The following is a 22,800-nucleotide window of genomic DNA, read 5'->3' on the forward strand; positions in this document are numbered from 1 at the left end:
ATGTTTGCGTGCAAGCATCAGATTTATTGCTACAGCGTGGTTGTGTAACGAACATGGTATTCGACTGCTCAGAACTCACATATTTCATTTTTCCCGTCCTACAGCGGCCGCAATTTGATAAAAGGCGATATAAAACACACATGTTCGGTGTTTGTGTGCCCATATTGACACGTGTATTTGTTTATCTTTCATCGCTGGGCGCTTTTCACCGGCTGACAAATGTTAAACGTTATCGCTAGGCGCAGGACGAGCTTGCATGCATCGAAAGTTTATCGAACGGTATCGATGCTTCTATCCGTTGTCTGTTGTCACCGATGCTTATGTAATCTGATTTTGAGCGACGCGAATTGTCTAGTACTTTTTGGAAGACACGCGGGCTCCAGGGATTACTCTGGAACCTTCGATTACTTATGTATAAAAGCCGACACGTTTCGCCGCTGATCAGATTTTCGACGATCGCCGATTGTGTTCGCTGCTATCGTTGTACTTTGAGTGCCACTTAATTTTGTGGGCACAGGCTCGCACAATTAAGTCCGTTTCGTCATTCACAGTTTTGCGACTGTTTTCTTCACCGTCTCTACTACGTGACAATATTCACCACCTCACCTAGGAGCCTTGTGCGACGTCGCTGATTGCTCAAGTTCTAGTTCGAGACCTTAAACCCCAGAAATCGGTGTTTCCAACAATTGCTGCGAGAGCGCTCCAAATATCGCCGATACTGGCGCATGCATACTTTCCCCTCAATTCGAATGTTTGCCTTGTTGCATATATACTTGAATCGGGTCACTTGAAGCATCGCATAGACGGTTTTAGGGGCGGTCCAAGGTTGTGGGAGTACCCCAATGATGCTTCTACACCTCTATGTTTATGTTGGTCAAGTATTTGAAAAGTTTTACTAAATGTTCCAGTGACGTATAATCCAGCATGTGGGTTTATTCTGCATAATCTTATTTTCATATTTTTCTTATGTAATGAGCAGAAATCGTCTATCTGTGGCTGTCTCTAAATTAGTACCAGGCTGCCACTTATTTCAGAGTCTGTGCCCCTGTAGCTTGTGTGAAGTATTGAAATGAAAGGACGCAGGAAGAGACTGCGCGGCCGCGCGGGCCCTATCTTGAAAGAAATCTGCTCTGGGTGCACAGTCTAGGCACGTCGAGGGCCGATGGCTTCGTCTGCGCTGCGTTCTCGCTGCTTGCTTCGCATTGAAGCGAGAGGCTCTTTCTCACGCCAGAATTTGATAGTGATGCCCGTGGTCATCGAGTGAGATGTGTTCATGTTTTCCTGTGCGCGCGTTACACCATATATGTTCGTTAATTTAGTTAGTAAGCGGATGTTTGCAAGGTTATACGGACGACAAAGCTACCATCCTTACATCGTATATATGGCTAAGGCCACGGGATGTGCTTGTAAGTAAACTCCGCAGGGCGTCTGACAGAAGAACAGGAAGATGGAGCAGTCTCAGCTGGAAACCGATTGAGCGCGCACTACTAGTTCATCGTCTTCCTCTTCGACACTTCAACGTGCCGGTGCCAATAATCTCCAGTACAATAACTCCCCGCACAGAAAGAAGCCAGCCTGGCGACCTATGGAAGACAGCATCGGTGGGTCGTAGCATGGTTTAAGCCGTGCTACATGAACTATTTCGCGTTTTAGGCAACCGCGATCAGAAGACGGCTCGAGCGGCTCGTATACATAGCTCACGGGTATGATTGCTGCAGTATGCGGTAGGGACCGTGGTAGTTTGACAGAAACTTAGTGGATTGGCCGGGAGGAGTGGCCGGGGCCCGAAGCTAAACAAGCATTCCTGGGGAATAGTGGGCACTATGAGGGGATGCGTCATGGCGTGATTTTTGGCGCCTCTGATCTTGGGTGGTGAACGAACGGGATAGTTGGCGACATTCTTCAGCATAAGCTGCCGCTTCTGAAACAGGTGTCACTTCAGGAGCGTCAGGACGGTAGGTGAGAATGGTGTCCATGAAGCACGGATGTTGTCGGCCATAGAGAAGAAAGAAAGGAGAGAAGTCGGTAGTAGTTTGCGGGGCAGAGTTACAGGCGTAAGTGACGTAAGGAAGAACCCAATCGCAATTGGAGTGATCATCGGACACATATGTAGCGCCTCAGCATGCGGCGCCCGTCAAGGAAGAAGAAGTTGGCATTCGACCGCGCGGCAGGTGCAGAGCGAGAATAAAAAAAAATCAGTTCGAAAACTCAACGCTGTCAGGGCTGGATCTTTCTCAGTGTTAGCTCCGACAGTTAATGGTGACCCGATAAAGAACACGCAACCCCAACCATCCCGCATGGATCCCGCCGGCTTTTCCACCCAGCCTACCGGTCCTGACGCCTAAGAAGACGCCAGACCTAGCAGTGCGTTGGTGGCTGCGATCCAACACGTCAACCGGCCACCATTTTGACCAAACAGTCCCTGCACATGGTTACTGCAGGTCGAGGCGTACTTCCGTCTATGGCAAATCACAAGCCAACAGACCAGGTACTGGCATCTGGTGTCCTCCTCACCTCCGGACGTAGCCGAAGACTTCGCAGATATTTTAGCTTCACCGCACCCGCGCCATCCATACGGCACGTTAAAGAAAGCTATCATTTCCCGCAAGTCCGAGTCTGAACACAGCGGACTCCAACAGCTCATCACGGCCGCAGAGCTCCTGCAACGCATGCACGAGCTCATTGGTGGGACCTCCGCCCCTCAAGGGGAGAAGCTGTTGCGTGAGTTGTTCCTCCAGCGCTTACCGCAGAGCATGGTCCTGGTCCTAGTCGCTGCAGGAGATGTCCCAGTAGACACGCTCGCTGAAATGGCTGATCGAGTGGCAGACTACTCGCGGGCACATAGCCTCAACGCCGTGACCACGTCGCCACCGGCCCCGCTGCGGACCCCGCGCTCGCGAGCATCGACAACCGTTTGGACGCCCTTGTCAGACATCTCGATGACATCGTACCTGCGCATCGCTGATCGGCATCCAGGTTCCAGTTCCACAGTCGCTCCTCGACGTCTCCACGCTCTCCGGGACTTCAGACAACCGACGCGCCACGGGACGGCTCGTCCTCGACCATGTGCTGGTACCACCGCCGATTTGGGGCCTCTGCTCGCAAGTGCACTCGCCCGTGCTCCTGGTCGGGAAATGCGACGACCGGCCACTGACGGCGGCAAGTGGTACTAGTCGAAAGTCATGCCGCCTTTTCTATGTTTCCCATAAGATCACTGGCGCTTGCTTCCTCGTCGACACAGGAGCCCAGGTTAGCGTCATACCGACCTCCTGTGCAGATCGCCGTCGCAACGAACAAACCTGCCCACTCCAAGCGATCAACAACTCCGCCATTCCCACATACGGGCAACGCTCTCTTACACTTGACCTTGGACTACGCCGTACGTTCCGCTGGATTTTCATCCTCGCTGACGTCTCGCAAGCTGGTCTTGGAGCTGACTTCCTCAGTTTTTTCAACCTTGCTATGGACATGTATGCTCATCGCCTCATCGATCTCAACACGCGCCTATCCATCAACGGTATACTCTGCACTTCCTCGTCAACGAGCCTTCGAGCTCTCACACCCGCTTCGCCGTATGCAAAAATAATCGCTGACTTCCCCAACATCACGAAGCCGCACACCAGAGAGTCACCGGTGAAGCATTCCGTTACTCACCACACTGTGACCACTGGACCTCCCGTTTTTACACGGCCTCGTCGACTATCTGGAGAACGCCTCACCATCGCCCGCCGTGAGTTTGAGCACACGCTTGAACTTGGCATTGTGCGGCCTTCCTCCAGCAACTGGGCATCGCCACTACACATGGTGCCGAAGAAAGATCCTGGCGACTGGAGACCATGTGGGGATTACCGCGCTCTCAGTGCCCACACCTTACCAGACCGCTACCCACTTCCTCACATACAGGATTTCACATCAAATTTGGCTGGGTGCACGATCTTGTCTGAGATTGACTTAGTGAAGGCTTACCATCAGATTCCTGTAGAACCCGCTGACATTTCAAAGACGGCCATCACCACTCCATTTGGTCTGTTCGAATATGTAAGGATGCCTTTTGGACTGCGCAACGCAGCACAGACTTTTCAGCGCACTATCAACGAGGTCACGCGAGGTCTCGATTTCGTATTTGCCTACCTTGATGACCTCTTGGTCGCAAGCTCATCGGGCCCTGAGCATGAAGACCACCTGCGCACACTGTTTCACCGTCTGGATGATTACGGCCTCGTCATTAATCCCAATAAGTGCGTCTTCGGCGTCGCTACAATTGAGTTCTTAGGCCACCTTGTCCCTCCACAGGGTATCCAACCGCTCGCCAGCAAAGTGAAGGCTATCCTAGACTTTCCGCCCCCGACATCAATGAAACGACTCAGAGAATTCCTGGGCCTACTAAAGTTCCATCGCCGCTTTCTTCCTAAGTGGGCCACTTTCCTAAAGCCCTTGACCGACCTATTAGCCATAAAGAAAGACCCGGCTGCGCCACTGGAATGGACCGACGATGCCGCATCTGCCTTCACCACTGCTGAAAAGGCTCTGGCAGATGCCACCATGCTCATACATCCCCTTCCTCATGCACCAATTCGTCTCATCACCGATGCATCGAGTGTGGCAGTTGGCGCTGTTCTCGAGCAGCACGCATCAGGTTGGCAGCCCCTTGCTATTTTCTCGCAAAAACTCAAACCACCGGAAGAAAAATACAGTACATTTGCCCGAGAACTCCTTGCGGTGTACCTCGCCATCAAACATTTCCGCCATTTACTGGAGGGCCGGGACTTTTACGTCGGTACAGACCACAAGCCCCTGACGTTTGCCTTCCATCGCAATCACGGCAATTACACTGCAAGGGAGATCCGTCAACTATGCTTCATCTCCGAGTTCACCGTGGATCTCAGACACGTCCACGGGCAGGAAAATGCCGCCGCTGATGCACTCTCACGCATCGATACCTTGTCGACCCAGCCCCCACTAGACATGGAAGAGCTAGCAGCTGCCCAGAGCAACGATCCTGAGCTGCATAGTCTTCGCTCTTCATCCACGTCTCTATCTTTCACGGAGTGCCTGCTTCCATTTTCTACCTCTTTAATAACGTGCGAAACGTCTACTGGTGTTCCTCGGCCCTTCGTGCCTACAGCTTTTCGTCGTGCAATTTTTGATCAATTGCACCACATGAGCCATCCGGGTATTCGTGCGACCCAGAAGCTAGCCACAGCTCGTTTCCTTTGGCCAAGCATCAATGCTGACGTCCGACGCGGGGCGCGAACCTGCCTTCAGTGCCAGCGTGTTAAAGTTCACCTTCACACGGTCACGGCACCATCCCCCTTTCGGGCTCCAGACTGAAGGTTTTCCCATGTCCATCTCGACATCGTCGGCCCTCTTCCACCATCACAAGGGGCCTGTTACCTACTGACATGTGTGGATCACTTCACCAGATGGCTGGAAGCGTTTCCCATTTCCGACATTACAGCACCGACAGTGGCTAAGGCTTTCCCAAACGGCTGGGTATCACGCTTTGGATGCCCCTCTGTCGTCACTACCGATAGCGGTCGTCAATTTCAATCGGCCCTTTTCACCGCAATTGCCAATATCTTGGGCATTCGACACATCCACACGACTGCCTACCATCCTTTCGCCAATGGCATGGTCGAACGGCTTCATCGACAACTGAAAGCTGCCCTCACTGCTCACCAGCCAAAAGAACGTTGGCTTGATCACCTCCCCTTCGTACTTCTGGGCATCCGATCAGCATTGAAGACGGATATCGGCTGCTCATCAGCCGAACTAGTCTATGGCGTGTCCCTGCGTCTTCCAGGGGAATTCTTTGAGCCGTCGTCACCCCTTTCCACTCATGATGCCTCCACGTACATTCGAGAGCTGCGCACCACGTTTCACGACCTTGCTCCTGTAATTCCTGCCGACCGAAACATCCAGTCTGTCTTCGTCAGCCAGGATCTACATGACTGCAGTCACGTCTTCGTTCGGCGTGGCCAAATACGGCCACCACTCACACCGGCCTATGATGGCCCATTTTGCGTACTCCATCGTACACCTAAGACGTTCACGCTGGACATCAACGGCCGTGAAGACGTCGTGGCTGCCGATCGACTAAAACCTGCTTACATTGCCGCTATCGTGTCCGCGGAGCTTCCATCTCCAGTCTGGATGCCCACATCCAAGCACTTTCAATCGGCGACTCCTATGGCTCACGCTCTACGGGGGGGAGCCCTGTAGCGCCTCAGCATACGGCGCCCGTCAAGGAAGAAGTTGGCATTCGACCGCGCGGCATGTCCAGAGCGAGAATAAAAAAAATCAGTTCGAAAACTCAACGCTGTCAGGGCTGGATATTTCTCGTGTTAGCTCCGACACATACATTGCAAGCAAGTGTCCAAGCGTACGATTGAAATGTTCCGTCATGTCCTTAGTTTCAGGATAGTAGGTGGAAGCGGTGCGGTGAACGATGTTGCACTCCTTTAGCAGGGCCTCGATGGCATTGGTAAGAAAGACGCGGACATGGTCACTTAGTAATTCATGTGGTGCACCGTGTCGCAGAATGAGGTGGCCAAGAAGGAAGCACGCGACGTCTTTCGCGGTGGAAGCCGGCAGCGCAGATGTTTTGGCGTACCGTGTGAGGTGGTCTACGGCAACAATGATCCACCGGTTACCGTCAGGAGTGCTTGGAACGGGGCCGTAAAGATGAAGGCCAACACAGTCGAATTGTCTGGCAGGGCAGGGTAAAGGTTGCAGGGGACCTGTAGAACTCTGAGGAGGGGTCTTTCGGCGTTGACACGTAATGCATGAACGGACGTACTGGCGAACGAATCTGTACATGCCTCGCCAGTAGAATCCAAGACGAAGACGGGAGTATGCTTTGAAGACGCCGGCGTGGCCGCATGGGGATCATCGTGTAAACCTGTGCAGATGTGTGAGCGCAAGATGATGGGGAATAACGAGGGGCCATCGACGGCCATCGGTTAGGTAATAGCGTCGATACAAAAGGTCGTGGCGGATGGCAAAATGGTGTGCTTGACGACGCATGGCGCGTGAGAGAGACGCAGGTGAGCGGTGTGACAGGAAGTCGAGCAGTAAAGAGATACAGAGATCTTTACACTGCTCGGGCGGCATGTTGCTGAAGTGAAGAGCTGACAAATCGCAGGTGGGAGTTATTGAGCAAACAGGGTCAGAAGGTGGCGAAGAACGGGATAGGGCGTCGGCATCTGAATATTTGCGTCCCGAGCGATAAATGACACGTATGTCATACCCTTGAAGACGTAAAACCGAACGAGCGAGGCTGCCACTGGGATCTTTCAAGGACGATAACCAGCATAAGGCATGATGGTCAGTGACAACGTCGAACTGACGGCCATCAAGTTATGTACGAAATTTCGTGATTGTCCAAACAATCGGCAAACATTCTTTTTCCATCACAGAATAGTTTATTGCTGCCTTCATTAGGGTGCGGCTGGCATATGCGACAACGTACTCGACAAAGCCGTCTTTGCGTGGGCGATAATGGCGCCAAGTCCGACACCGCTAGCATCCGTGTGAATCTCAGTAGGCGCTTTGGGATCGAAGTGGCGCAGTAGTGGGGGGGACGTGAGGAGCCGGCGGAGCCTCGCAAATGAATCGTCACTAAGAATTCCACACCCACAGGTCAGACGTGCCATTAAGAAGCTGCGTCAAGGGAGCGATGACCGAGGCAAAATTATGGATGAAGCGCCGGAAATAGGAAGACAAACCGATGAAGCTCCGTTGTTCCTTTAGAGTAGTGGGCTTGGGGTACTCAGGAACGGCGCGAAGTTTGGAAGGATAAGACAGAATTCCCTCTTTTGAGAGGACATGGCCTAGGATCGTAAGCTTACGGGCACCAAAATAACATTTTTTTCAAATTGAGTTGCAACCCAGCTGACGTGAGACCGACAAGCACTTGCTCAAGGCGGGAGTAGCAAGCGGGATAATTGGTAAAAATTTGCTATCGCAATCAATGCATGACCTTTCGGGCGAAACTACGACATTTTATTGCGATAGCAATTATATGGGCACTCAAAAGCAGATTTCTGCCGTCGCCGTCGCCGTCGCCGTGAGGTTCCGTATGACGTCAATGGAGATGAAATCGTCGCCGCGCGTCGAACGCTGTATGTGCGAGTGAAAGGGCGCGAGGGGCGCGCGCTTTCACGGGGAGTGAACGCACGGCGGAGAACAAACGCGCGTTCTGCGCCGTGCTCCCTTAAGGGCTGCAGAAGTAGGCGTCTCTTTCCTCCTTTACAATCACCATATATGTAGAGCAAACGCGCCTTCTTCCGATGCGCGAGAGGCCGTGGGGGAGGGGGGGGGAGGGAAGGGAGGCGACGTTTAGCTGCGGCACCAAGTGCCTATTTATATCAGAGGCTCCGGCAACAGTCACCAACGCCGCGCGCGTTCGGTGCAAACGGGGGCAAAACGCCGACGTCGTCGACAACAGTTCTGCGTGTTGCCGGTGCTGCTGCATGTCCAACTTTATACAGCTGATAAAGCTAATATCATTGCTCCGTATAGCTCTCTACAAATTTGCTATCGCAATTGATGCTTCGCCTTTCAGGTGAAACTGCGACAACTTTTTTTTTATATCAGAAATAATGTCTATACGACAGCGTTGCATTTTTATTGTTGTTGTGCTTTGCATATTGCCACATGCTATATCGTCGCCGCGGGTATGTGCCCGGCCATGGAAACGACGCTGAAGTAGCGCGCGGGTAGAAAAACAGACGACAACGACGTTGCGTTTTGCTGCTCATATAAAGTACTTGTATACGTGCTGTACGCCTGCTTCCACGTCTCCTGCGAGGTCGTGACACTGGTGGAGGTGCTGGGTAGAATTGCCTCATGCTTAGCACCCCTTTGCGGAGCCATCCATCGAACGCGGAATCGCCTTCGCTCGTCGAAACTCCGGTTCACCGGTACAGCCGCCGCCTGCTAGGCCTGACGCCCGAGTTCAACCCCTTGCAGGATCCTGCCGGACCACGTCTAAGTACTACCGCCATGGCCACTGCAACTCCATCGCAGGTGACGCTACAGCATCCTATGGTCCCAGAAAGTTTCCATGGTGACGCCATTGAAGATGTCCAAGATTGGCTGGACCAGTTCGAGCGTGTCGCCAGTCATAATGAATGGAGCTCCCGGCAAAAGCTGTCTTATGTCTATTTTGCTCTTCGAGACAGTGCGCGGACATGGTTTGTGAACCGGGAGAGGAGCCTGACCACATGGGATGCCTTCCGCACCCAGCTGCTAGACACATTCACTAGCAGCGACAGAAAAGACAATGCGCAGCGCCTTCTCGAATCTCGTGTTCAGAAGCCAAATGAGAGCGTTGCCATGTTTGCAGAAGATATGGCCCGCCTTTTCCACAGAGCAGATCCTGAGATGGCCGAAGAAAAGAAGTTGCGCTATCTCTTGCGGGGAGTGAAGGAGCAGCTGTTTGCCGGACTCGTGAGGAATCCACCGATGACAGTGGCCGAATTTACCAAGGAGGCTACCGCTATCGAACGGGCACTACAACAGCGGTACCGCCAATACGATCGCGCGAGCTCGCCAACAAATGCTTCACTGCTACCTGAGAGCGGCGGCACATCTCTGCGTGAAGTTATCCGAGAGATTGTGCGAGAGGAGATCCGGCAGCTCGGAATTGCTCCCATGGCACCAGCGGTGGCTTCTGTCGCTGATGTCGTCCGGGAGGAAGTTCGACAGGCCTTTTCTTCGCCCGACTGGCAAGCGGCGCCGCGACGATGCACATACGCGGAAGCTCTTTGTCGTCCACCTCCCGCCACTTCGATGCTGCTGACACCGTCGACCACTCCGACGCAGCCACCGCCGCCATCCCCGACGCCCTATCTTCGACAGTCACAGCCGCCGCCAGCAATGCCGTATCGCCGACAGCCGATCGCTGCGCCGCGGTCTTACGGAGAATTCCCTGCCGGCTATCCGCTACGAAAAACCGATTTGTGGCGCACCGCTGACCGCCGGCCGCTATGCTTTCATTGCGGTGAAGCAGGACATGTTTATCGAGCTTGCCACTACCGTGCAGCTGGGTTTCCCAGATTTCCCACCAACTATAGTTACCCTCGGTTTGACGCTCAACGTACTTGCGACGACAATCCTTCCAACTTTCGCCCGGAAGGTTCAACGACGCCTCGATCGCGTTCCCCATCACCGGCTCGTTACACCCAACCAACCCGTCGCGATTTTCCTGACGCCTCTAGGGGCAGGTCTCCTAGCCCGCGCCGGGGAAACTAGAGGCAGCGACCTCCGGGGGTGAGGTTGCAAACCGTCCAGCTTCCCAAGAACCCCCATCACCGACGATCGACGACTCTACGACTCCGACGATTCCAACCACACCACATGTAACAGACGCCGTCAGCGCCGATCTTGTCGTTAGCATTGACGGGCACCAAGTGGCTGCTCTCGTTGACACTGGTTCGCATTTTTCGATAATGAGTCTAAAGCTAGCCGACAGACTAAGAAAAGTGAAGACGCCGTGGACCGGGCCCAACATCAGAACTGCCGGGGGCCAGTTGATGACGCCGATTGGAAAATGCACAGCCAGAATCATAATCGCCGGTTCAGCCTTCGTTGCCACCCTCGTCATTCTCTTTGAGTGCTGTAAAGAACTTATTTTGGGAATGGGTTTCTTGAGGGAGTACGGTGCAGTTATTAATGTCCGCGACCGCATGGTGACATTTGCTACGAGCTCCGAAGACGTCGACCCCGCGGATGACCAGCGACCGCGTTTACGTATCGCCGACGACGACGTCACGCTTCCGCCGCGAAGTTGTTCCCTCGTGCCTGTCATCTGCGATAACTTGCACACCGGGCCTGGCGTCGCTGAACACATCAACGCACTAGTACTGAGTCAGGGCGTTTCCGTCGCCAGGGCCGTCATTAATGTACTCGACGGACATGCTGAACTCCTGCTGACGAATTTTAGCAGGGAACGTCGACAGATTGTTAAAGGCACTGCTGTTGCTTACTTCGACGAAATTGCCCCAATACAAGACTGCCTCTCAGTGCAGCACGCGGCGTCCACCGCGCCTATGCCTGCACCTGTGGTTGATGTCAGTCGAACTTTATCGCCCATCGAACGCACCAGCCTTCTTGAGCTCATCAATGAGTTCAAAAGCTGCTTCGCATCAACGTCAAGAGTTAGCCAGACGCCGCTCACCAAGCACCGTATTATTACCGAAGACGACGCAAGACCCATCTGGCAGAATCCTTATCGTGTAGCACCAAAAGAGCGGGAGGCAATCCAAAAAAAATGTCACAGTTTCGCCCTAAGGGCGAAGCAATGAATGCGATAGCAACACAGCAATGTCATACGAAGTAAGGTGAGCGGCTTTTGTAGCAACAACACGCAGAACTGTTGTCGACGCCATCGGCGTTTTGCCCGCGTTAGCTCAAAATGCGTGCGGCGTTGGTGACTGTTGCTGGAGCCTCTCATATAAATAGGCACTTGGTGCCGCAGCTAAACGTCGCGTCCCTTCCTTCCCCCTCCCCCACGGCCTCTCGCGCGTCTGAAGAAGGCGCGTTTGCTCTACATATATGGTGATTGTAAAGGAGGAAAGAGACGCCTACTTCTGCAGCCCTTAAGGAAGCACGGCGCAGAACGCGCGTTTGTTCTCCGCCGTGCGTTCACTCCCCGTGAAAGAGCGCGTCCCTCGCGCCCTTTCACTCGCACATACAGCGTTCGGCGGCGCGCGGCCACGATTTCATCTCCATTGACGTCATACGGAACCTCACGGCGACGGCGACGGCGACGGCGACGGCGACGCCGACGGCAGAAATCTGCTTTTGAGTGTCCATATAATTGCTATCGCAATAAAACAAGTGAAGACGATGCTTGAGGACGGAGTTATTCGGCCATCTAAGAGTCCGTGGGCATCGCCTGTCGTGTTGGTGAAAAAGAAGGACGGTAGTCTGCGCTTCTGCGTCGACTATCGAAAACTGAACCAGATCACAAAGAAAGACGTTTATCCGCTACCGCGTATCGATGATTCACTGGACCGGCTACGAAATGCACGTTACTTTTCGTCGATGGACTTGAAAAGTGGCTACTGGCAAATCGAAGTTGATGAGAGAGACCGTGAAAAGACCGCTTTTGTGACACCCGATGGACTTTATGAATTTAAGGTGCTTCCCTTCGGTTTGTGTTCTGCGCCAGCAACGTTTCAACGACTCATGGACACGGTACTCTCTGGCCTCAAATGGCAAACCTGCCTAGTGTACCTCGACGACGTGATTGTTTTCTCCGCCACGTTCGACGAACACTTACGGAGACTGAAGACGGTCTTTGAGGCAATACGCTCAGCAGGCCTAACTTTGAAACCGGAAAAGTGCCATTTTGGTTTTGAGCAACTTCAATTCCTCGGTCACGTGGTTAGTCATGAAGGTGTTCGACCTGACCCTGATAAAATCGCTGCCGTCGCTAATTTCCCGACGCCATCTGATAAAAAGGCCGTGCGACGTTTTCTGGGCCTTTGCGCCTACTACCGACGGTTTATTGCGGACTTTTCGCGCATCGCGTGTCCATCAACACATCTCACCCGCGAAGATGTCCCCTTCGTGTGGGGCGAAGAGCAGCAACAGGCATTTGACGAGCTACGGCAGCGGCTGCAGACGCCTCCTGTGCTCGCACACTTTGACGAAGACGCCCCGACGATTCTTCATACCGATGCTAGCAATGTCGGCCTTGGCGCAGTGCTTCTTCAGCTGCAGGACGGCACCGAGAGAGTGCTTGCGTACGCCAGCAGGACCCTATCCAGAACGGAGACTAACTACTCCACTACAGAAAAAGAGTGCCTCGCGGTAGTCTGGGCCATCCTCAAATTTCGCCCATATCTATACGGTCGCTGTTTCACCGTCGTCAGTGATCACCATGCACTTTGCTGGCTGACTAATTTAAAAGATCCAGCTGGTCGGCTAGCACGATGGAGCCTTCGGCTCCAGGAGTTCGACTTCACTGTTGTCTACAAATCGGGGAAGCGGCACGCCGACGCCGACTGCCTGTCTCGGTCGCCTGTTGAGACTGCATTGCACGACGATGACGACGCGGCTTTTCTAGGCATGGTAGACGCTGTCGCCGTGTCACGCCTGCAACGCGAGGACGCAGAACTGGTTCCTCTTATTGATTACTTAGAGGGAAAAACAAGCTGCGTGCCGAGGTTATTCGCCAGGTTATTCACCAACGCCGCGCGCGTTCGGTGCGAACGCGGGCAAAACGCCGACGGCGCGTCGACTGCAGTTCTGTGTGTTGCTGGTGCTGCTGCATTTCCAAGTTTATACAGCTGATAAAACTACTATCCTTACTCCGTATAGCTCTCTACTAATTTGCTATCGCAATTGATGCTGCGCCTTTCGGGTGAAACTGCGACAATTTTTTTTGTTCATTCGAACACGTGGATAACCTTATTTCCAGTATCACAGAGCCTCAACAAATACTTTAATAAAAATCGAAGCAAAACCGTGCAATAGACCACCTGGGACCTGCAGAGAAGCTTCCAGGCAAACACACGCCGACTAGACCACTTGTCAAGGCCATTTAGTCGGGCAACGTGTTCCGCAGTATGGCACTACATGTCGCTGCGCCAGAATCCACGCTCGCCGGTCGCAAAGCAAAGGCTCTGTTGCAAGGAATTACTACTGAAACAGAGTTACAGTTACATAGTTATATATTCGCTTTAAAACACAAGTGAGGGCCGTAAACGCATTCGCGGGTGCGTCTGGAGGAGGAGGAAGGTGGGAAAGTATTGGGTGGTAGCCGGCACTCACCGGGCCGCGGCGCTGGTTCTGATGTGGCTGCGTCAACTGTTGTCGCGGCGTCTGCTGCGGATTTTTCGACCACCGGAGGCTCGGCGGTGGAGCCGGGGAGACTGCGCTGCGACTTGCGGGACGAGCTGCTGCTGCTGCTAGAAGTCGACCGCGAAGCCCGCCTGCTTCCGGTAGACATCCTCCTAGATGACGAGCCATACTTCGAGGAGGGCCTGCGAGGCGGCATGGCTGTGCGGCACACTGCAGGGTGGAGCGTTGTTTCTCTGTTCGATGCCGCCTACCAACACGATCGCTGGTCTTCTTCTTCAGCCTCAGCTGACCACGCGCCGGCCCTGATGATGACGATGGTACTTTCAAAATGACAAAGGTAACTGGGGGGGGGGGGGAGATATATAATTATGATGATGATTATAATTTATGTGTGTGTTTAAATTATGGACAGTATTGAAGGCAGTATGTTTTGATAGATTCGAGCCAAAAATAATTTAACGCATCTGGAAGACATCTCTGCGGCTTGATGCCACCCTGCGTCGACAAGAAAGAGGGAAGAAGATGTATTCTGGCTATATTTCAACCCTTTGCTTGTGCGAAATTTCGAAAGACACAACCTAGTTTTCATTCAGCGCATGAGAACGCGTGACAACGTTTTTTTGTGCGCAGGCAACTTTCCCATCGAGATTCAAAGAATTCTGTTGCCGCCGTAATGTTTGGATAGCAAAGTATAGCCTGCATTGTATTTTACTTCTATGCTATCTTCGCGAAGGTGTCTTTTTCCCCGGCTTCGTTAGAATTGATACGAGGCTTATGGCATCCTGGGCCTCGCAAAGCAATCCTCAAGGATCACGTAGGCCAATGGGATGAACACGTTGAAACCTAATGAGAGACAACGGTCAAAACCAACCACCTTCCACACGACATGGTAGCGGAAATGCAGAAGCCTCGCATCTAAAAAAAAAGGCACACTGCAACAATACGTCATCCCCCGCACAAAATTCGGCTGCAGGAAACCGAGACATTTACAAATATTGAGTGCCGTCATAACGCACGTCAGAAACGATGACGCGTGAGCAGCGATCCTCAAGAGAAATGATCTTGTAACTCCTCAAACATGTTGCGTCCTGCTCAACCATATACCTCCGCATACAATACAATAATCTCCTCAACCTCATGGAAATTATTCCACCAAAGCGGGACTCACCCAGCCTCTTCATTCTGAACGTTTACAGCCCACCCAAGGAAAAGCTAACAAGTAACGATAGAATCATACGGCAGATCAAAACAAAAATTGGCACCAATGGAGCCTAGCGATAGTGGGGGAATTCGATGCCTCACACGTCGCCTGACCCTACAGCGTAACGACATCAGTAGTGCCATCATCATCATCGTTATCAGCCTAAACTTATGTTCACTGCAGGACGAAGGCCTCTCCGTGTGATCTCGAATTACCTCTGTCTTGCGCTAGCTGATTCCAGCTTGCGCCTGCAAATTTCCTAACTTCATCACCCCACCTAGTTTTCTGCCGTCCTCGACTGCGCTTCCATTCTCTTGGTATCCATTCTGTAACTCTAATTGTCCACCAGTTATCCATTCTACGCATTACATGGCCTGCCAAGCTCCATTTTTTCCCACCTAATGTCAACTAGAATATCGGCTATCCCCGCTTGTTCTCTGATCCACACCGCTCTATTCCTGTCTCTTAAGGTAAGGCCTCGCTCATTGTGCGGTCCTTAACTTGTTCTCGAGTGACCAACGTACGCGCGAGAACGGCAGAGCCTCATTTCCATTATTCAGCGAGTAACTAAACGGCCAATGTCTGACGAGATTGTCTTAGGTCCTTGGCCTGACGCCAACAGCGCAGCTGTGGTCATCGAAGCGACGGTAGCCTTCCTTCAAGCCACTGGACTCCATGCACGGCTATAGTATGACCTCAACGGGATGGACATGTACATACGCACCTCCTAATCTTATCATCATCATTCATCGCTCTTTTTATCCCCTCCCCCCTTCCCCAGTGTAGAGTAGCAGGCCAGAGCAAACTAACGCTCAAGGCGACCTCTCTGCCTTTCGTCAAATAAACCTCTCTCTCTCTCTCTCTTTGTTAACCTGCAAGTTTCTGCCCCATATGTTTTTCACTCCATCACCAGAACAGGAATTGGCCTCCCTGGTGCAGTATTCGGCCGCTACCTCCCTAACGACTCCTACAATTTACCCATTGTCCTCAGTCTCCAGAAGCTGCGGAGCACCTGACCAAGGCGGCGGTCAGACCTGCTACGCGGCAGAGGGTGCTAAGAATATCTGGATCCGGACAGGCCGTCACTTGTACTCAACCTGGCAACGTCCAACACTCGCCCCCTATCGAGTGAGGCTAGTGTAACAGGGCTATTTGAAGATTTATCAGGTATTACCTGGGATATTATTGGCCTTAGTGAGGTTAGAAGAACTGGGGACACTTATACAGTGCTGACTAACTTCCACGTTCTCTGCTACAGAGATAATACAGGTAAGAGAGAATATGGGGTAGGATTTCTAATCTATAAGGATATAGCCGGAAACCTTGACGAATTCTACAGCATTAATGAAAAGGTAGCAGTCGTCGAATTAAGGCTGAATAGGAGGTGTAAAATAAAGGTAGCAGAGGCCTATGACAGAACCCGCAGCCAGGATGGTGGACAAATCGAATAGCTTTAAGAAGATGTTGAATTTGCGATGAGAAATGTGCAAACGCAGTATACTGTAGTCATAGGCGACTTCAATGCAAAAGTAGGGGAAAGTAAGGCTGGCGAGCAAGCAGTTGGCAACTACGGCATTGATTCTAGGAAAACTAGAGGAGAGATGTTGGTAGAATTCGCGGAAAGGAATAGGCTCCGAATAATGAATACCTTCTTCAGGAAGCGCAGCAACAGGAAGTGGACCTGGAAAATCCCTAATTGAAAAACAAGGAATGAAATGGATTTTTTACTCTCCGCCGATCCCAGCATAGTGCAGGATGTAGAAGTGTAAGGATGCTAAAGTGCAGTAACCATAGATTAGTGAGGTCTAGGATTTCTCTCAATTTGAAGAGAGAAAGAATAAAGTTAGTCATGGAGAAACAGGCCAACCTAGACGCCGTAAGGGTAAAAACAGACCAATTCAAGCGGGTGCTCGCAAACAAATATTCAGCTTTAGAATAGGAAGATAAAGACAACATGGAGGTAGTGAATGAAACCGTAACTAGGTTGATCTCAGAAGTAGCGATTGAAGTGGGAGATAAGGCACCAAGGCAACCAGTAGGTAACCTCTTCCAAAGAACAAAGGACCTAATAAAGAAACAGCAAAACACGAAAGTGTCGAACTCGAGAGGTCAGACAGAATTCGCTGAACTGTCGAAACTGATCAACAAGAAGAAAGTAAGGGCGATCCGAAATTATAACGTGAGAAAGATTGAGGAAGCAGGAAAATATGGACGCAGCATGAAACCAGTGAGGAAAAAAGTAGGCAAAGGACAAGGCAAAATGTATGCACTGAAATATAAGCAGGGTAATATCATCAGCAATTTTGATGACATAGTAAAAGTTGCGGAAGAATTCCACAACTTTTTCTATACAGTGCCGAGAGCAGCTAAGGTACTTTCATTCGAAGTAGTGATGAACAGGATGCATAGGCCCATTCTGTAACAAGCGATGAAGTTAGAAGGGCATTGAAAGACATGACCAGGAGAAAAGCTGTTGGAGAGGATGGAATAACAGTCGATTTTATCAAGGATGGAGGAGATATCATACTTGAAATGCTTGCGGCCCTTTATACGCAATGCCTCACGACTTCAAGTCTACCAGAAAGCTGGAAAAACGGCAACAATATATTCATCCATAAGAAGGGAGACGTTAAAGAATCTAAGAATTATAGACCCATTAGCTTGCTCTCAGTATTGTATAAAATATTCACCAAGGTAATTTCAAATAGAATCAGGGCAACACTTGACTTCAGCCAACCCAGAGAACAGGCTGGCTTCAGGAAAGCATATTCTACGATGGGTGATATCCACGTCATCAACCAGGTAATAGAGAAATCTGCGGAGTACAATCAATGTCTATATGGCTTTCATAGAGTTTGAAAAAAGCATTTGATTCAGTAGAGATACCAGCAGTCATAGAGGCATTACGTAACTAAGGAGTACAGGATGCATACGTGAATATATTGACAAATATCCACAAGGATTGCACAGCAACCTTGATTCTCTGCAAGAAAAGTAGAAAGTTACCTATCAAGAAAGGGGTCAGGCAAGGAGACTCAATCTCTCCAATGCTATTCACTGCATGCTTAGAAGAAGTATTCAAGCTCTTAGACTGGGAAGGCTTAGGAGTGAGAATCAACGGCGAATATCTCAGCAACCTTCGGCTTGCAGATGACATTGTCCTATTCAGCAACAATGGGGACGAATTACAGCAAATGATTGGGGACCTTATCCAAGAGAGTGTAAGAGTGATGTTGAAGATTATTATGCCGAAGACAAAGATAATGTTCAATAGCCTGGCAAGGGAACAAGAATTCAGGATCGCCAGTCAGCCTCTAGAGTCTGTAAAGGAGTACGTTTATCTCGGGACACTGATCAAGAGAAAAATTTATAGAAGAATAAAATTGGGCTGGAGTGCATACGGCAGGCATTAACAAATCCCGACTGGGAGATTACCACTGTCGTTGAAAAGAAAAGTCTACAATCATTGCATTCTACCGGTGCTAATATCATCATCATCATCAGCCTTTATTTATGTCCACTGCAGGACGAAGGTCTCTTCCTGCGATGAGCCCTACTAAGCTAGCCTCACTCGATAGGGTGCGCGTGTTAAACGTTGCCAGGTTCAATTTCCATTGGACCACCTGATTACGGCCGCCATCGTGGCTGATCCTTTTCAAAGTGCAGAGGATATCCGAGAAGCGCTCTCGCTCACGGTATCGTCTGAGACTGTAAGAAGAAGGCTGAGTGAGCTTGGCCTGCAGTCTTTCGTAGCAGCACAGAAGCCCTGCCTCTCAGACAGCCAGCTACAAGAACGACTCATGTTCGCTACAGCAATGAAAGATTGGACAACAGAGAAATGGGGCGATGTCATCTTTAGCGACGAGTCAACTTTTTCCACGCGCTGGGACCAACGGAAGCGGGTTTGGCGTCCACTAAACTGCAGGTGTGTTTACAGTGTATTGGCAGTTAATTCACGAAGCTAATTCTGCATCACAACATGTTTCAGGTAAAATGAGCTTTTGGACATTACGAGATTTTTCTGTAGTGGTAATATGTTGAAAACATTATCGATTGTTTCATAGTACTACTTACTCTGAAGCTAATTAAAAGCTGCCAGTGGGTCTTTCAGTACTATCTAATGATGTTTGCACGTTTTCTATTGCAACTCTATAACAGCATTATAAAGTTCATACGCAAGAGGAATCACAACATTTTTAGACGCGCCGCTGGAACCCAATTGTATGCTATTTCTTGCAGATATCTGCCTAATTACACACAGAGTGTTCTATCCAGTGGACGGTGTTCCGTGAGCGTGTGGGGAGCAATCAGCAAAGATGGCCTTGGTCCCCTTGTGCGTCTGGAAGGGCCCTTCACTGCGTCACGGTACTGCGACGTCATCACTAGACACCTCGTTCCGTATGCGCTGGACGGTCCCTTCAGCGACGGCTGCTATTTTTTTCAACACGACCGCAGCCCGATCCATAAAGCACGTATCGTCCAGTCATTGCTAGAAGAACATGCTGTTTGCCAGCTTGAGTGGCCTCCATGTGGCGCCGACTTGAATCCCATAGAAAATGTCTGGGGCATGTTGAAGAAACGGCTGTCCACACGAGCCAACCGCGGCCGCACGGCCGATACGCTGTGGCAAGCGATCGCACAAGAATGGGAAAGCCTGCGCGGTCGACCGGAGATTACTGAATCTTTGTACGAGTCGATGCCCACACGCATCAATAAGGTGCTAGAAAACGGCGGACATTTCACTTCCTACTAGATCATTGAGAGACCTATGTTTCATGACACTTCTGTAAATGTCTTGTGAATAAATTCATCCCCTTCAGACACGAATTATGATGCACTGTCTGCAAATGCGTCAAATGCGCATGGCATCATTTCAAGACGCTCACTATTACATTCCAAGAAAGAAGACGAAGCAATGTGCTGTTTTGTGCGAGTTTCAGTAAAAAAAATTAATTAGCGTATAACTCATTATCTAATTATTCTGAAATCCGTCAGCTTCAATGCTTGCATAAAAAGAATTAACTATTAGGCCCGAAACGCATGCACACTTGCTTTTTCGGTTGTATTCGTGTCGACCGGAGAAAAAAAATACTCTTGACGTTGGTCTTGGAACGCGGCACGTCGAACGATTGTCTAACATGGTAGTGTCTCCAGCAAAGCGATCATCTGCAGCAATACGCAGGACAATGAAGTTAACTGACCGCTAGTTGTCCCATCAGGAAGCGGACACGAATGTGCACACTGAGTTTTAGGTCATTTGAAGAAACACGTGGCGTGGGACGCGCCTCCGAAGTTCGAGTCCCCAAACGAGGACGCCGTGTCGCAAACGGTTATAAAAAGAGTCATCGCACCCGATTATTTCTTATTTTTCTAAATGTAACCACTATAGCAGCGCGGTGGTTCGGGCTTTGCGCAGCAAAACCTGGGCGCAGGCGATCAAATCCCGGCCGCTACTGTCACTTAGCGATGGGGGAGGAACGGAAAAATTTTGCCTACTGACTAAGCCTCTGTGTCCCATGGCTGCCTCACCGCTCACTCACACACTCACGAAAAAAAAAAACAGCGTGGCTACGCGAAAATAGAACTGATAACAGCCGATGAATACGCTGTCTGATTACTTGTACTGATATTCTGCTCTCAAAATATAAGCAAGTAGCCCTGGCTAACAAAGAGCGCGTCACGTTGAAAGAGATAGGTAGAAAATATTTGCGCACAGTGCGAAAATAGACAGGCCATAGATTTAAGGAGGGATGCGTCTTCAACGTAGCGCTGCTGTCGATCGCTGGTGACGTAGCGGAAGTGTCGCGAAGAGGCTCTTGGCCACGCGCTCGCGTGGTCCGCAAACTTTTGTGGTTGACTGTACATTTTCTTCCTCTCTTTGGCGGAATCATGTTTGCTCACCTTCCGAACGCCGATAACTTATCAGCTTATCTCCTCCGCTCAAAAAAAAAAAAAAAAAACGCTGCCGTTAACTGGGCCATTACAAATACATCGCTCATATATGAGGTACACGCGCATGCATATAATGGACCCCGTAATGCAGTCATGTAAGTATATGTGAACCTGCGCATTAGCCCTCCCCAGAAAGCGAGTCCGCTTTTACCGCTCCCGAGCAGTTCACGCATCTTTCCGCCTCAAGCGATTAAAGGTATTTCGACGCGCACCCACCTCCAACTTTGATGACAGCAGGGACACCTCGCCACCGTCACCTGAAATGAATAACGCAGTCATTAAAAAAAATTCAAGGGGTACTTAGTTATCCCTACCTGGATGAGTACGAAAGCATCGCGACCACCAAAGGTCGAGGGTTCGAGTGCCTGAATTATTTCTATCGTAATTAACTGTGCCTTACTTAGCTTCGCCTTAATTAACACCAACGGGCCTGTGTTCGACTCCCACCAATGATCGTGGATTCGAGTACCGTTATCAACTCTATCTTAATTCAGCCTGCGCCGTAATTAACTCAAGAGCACCGACTTTTGGGCGAGTTGGCTTTGCATGGCCGAACACGGTCATGCGCGCACAAACAAGAACAGAGGGAGGCGTAGACAACAACAAGCGCTTGTGATGGTACATTTGGTACAGCTAAAAAACATCCTACATGTATGTACGTGTACCACGTGACCTACTTGCCCACGCTTTACACACATGAAATTATTCACGATTTGACGATCCTAATGCTAACGCATAAGAAAATCCGATGGGGTGGATTGAAAAACGCTCGTGTACATAAATTCAGGTGCACGTTAACGAAACCGAGGTGGTCGAAGTTAATCCGAAGCCCGCAAAATGGCGTCCCTTAAAGACCCAGTGTCAATTTGAAATATACGTTAAAGCGAATGAATGAATGAATGAATGAATGAATGAATGAATGAATGAATGAATGAATGAATGAATGAACCGAAACTGGCTCTTGACGATCCAAACCGATGCACCGCAATGACCGCCACATTCCCTAGAAATCGCCAAGACTTGATGGACTGTCACCAGCCCCTTCGTCTTTCCACCAACGGCGGCTACATGCATACCCGTCTGCGGACAATGATTTCAATTCGACACCACTGAACCCAGACCGCGGCGCTCCAATAGACTCAAGCTAAGTCTGTTTCGAAAAAAAAAACGAAAAAAAAAAAAAAAACGTGGCTCACCGAAGAGCATGAAGTGTATGTATTTGCGACACTCGCTCGAATGTTGCGGCTCTTAAAAGACGCAGTGAGGAAGCAAGGGCGGTGACGTCGAGATTAGAACCCACCGTTTTCTAGGTGCCATCGGTCGTCTCGGTAACACCATCGGTACTCGCTTCTCACGGGCTCCATCTCGGAAACCGGAGAGACCGCACCGAGGCCACAGGTCACCACACTGCCCCGAGACGCATCGGCTGGGGATGCTGGTGGCTCTCCGAAGGACCAGTGAAGACCGCGGATGCTCATCACGCCTAAGTCGGCAAGTTGTACTATGCGGTGCCACTCGTCACGAGTATCGTAGACACGGCGGCGAGCACTGACTGCTGCCGAACAGCTCCGGTGGCGTTGAGCCGACAGGGATCGCATAGAGAAAGGAATTCAACAAGAGGGGACACTCCCATAGGGCCCAGCGGCCGAATTGACTGCAGCGTGCCAAGCGGTCGGTGTCGATCACTTACATCACTTCCGGTTTCGGTTTTGGGCGCGCGTATTTTGAACGCAAGCTAGCACGCCGGCTGCGCCCCCCCCCCCCCCCCTTTTTCTTTCCCTTTTTTTTTTTTTTGCTCTTCGTGCAGAATCGGCTTATTATTTAGTAAAAAT

General features: G+C 50.8%; 1 protein-coding gene across 1 annotated transcript in view; it reads right to left on the reverse strand.

The window, feature by feature from the left end:
* LOC119434048 (solute carrier family 4 member 11-like) overlaps window positions 1-22,558 on the reverse strand; it is a 344,870-nt gene extending 322,312 nt beyond the window's left edge. Inside the window, 2 exon segments of the mRNA XM_049659416.1 lie at window positions 21,185-21,225; window positions 22,269-22,558. Coding sequence (XP_049515373.1) covers window positions 21,185-21,225; window positions 22,269-22,446 — 219 coding nt within the window. The 5' untranslated portion in view covers window positions 22,447-22,558.
* Between the last annotated feature and the right edge of the window lie 242 nt (window positions 22,559-22,800).

This window comes from Dermacentor silvarum, chromosome 11 (assembly GCF_013339745.2).
Source record: "Dermacentor silvarum isolate Dsil-2018 chromosome 11, BIME_Dsil_1.4, whole genome shotgun sequence".
Lineage (NCBI taxonomy): Eukaryota > Metazoa > Arthropoda > Arachnida > Ixodida > Ixodidae > Dermacentor > Dermacentor silvarum.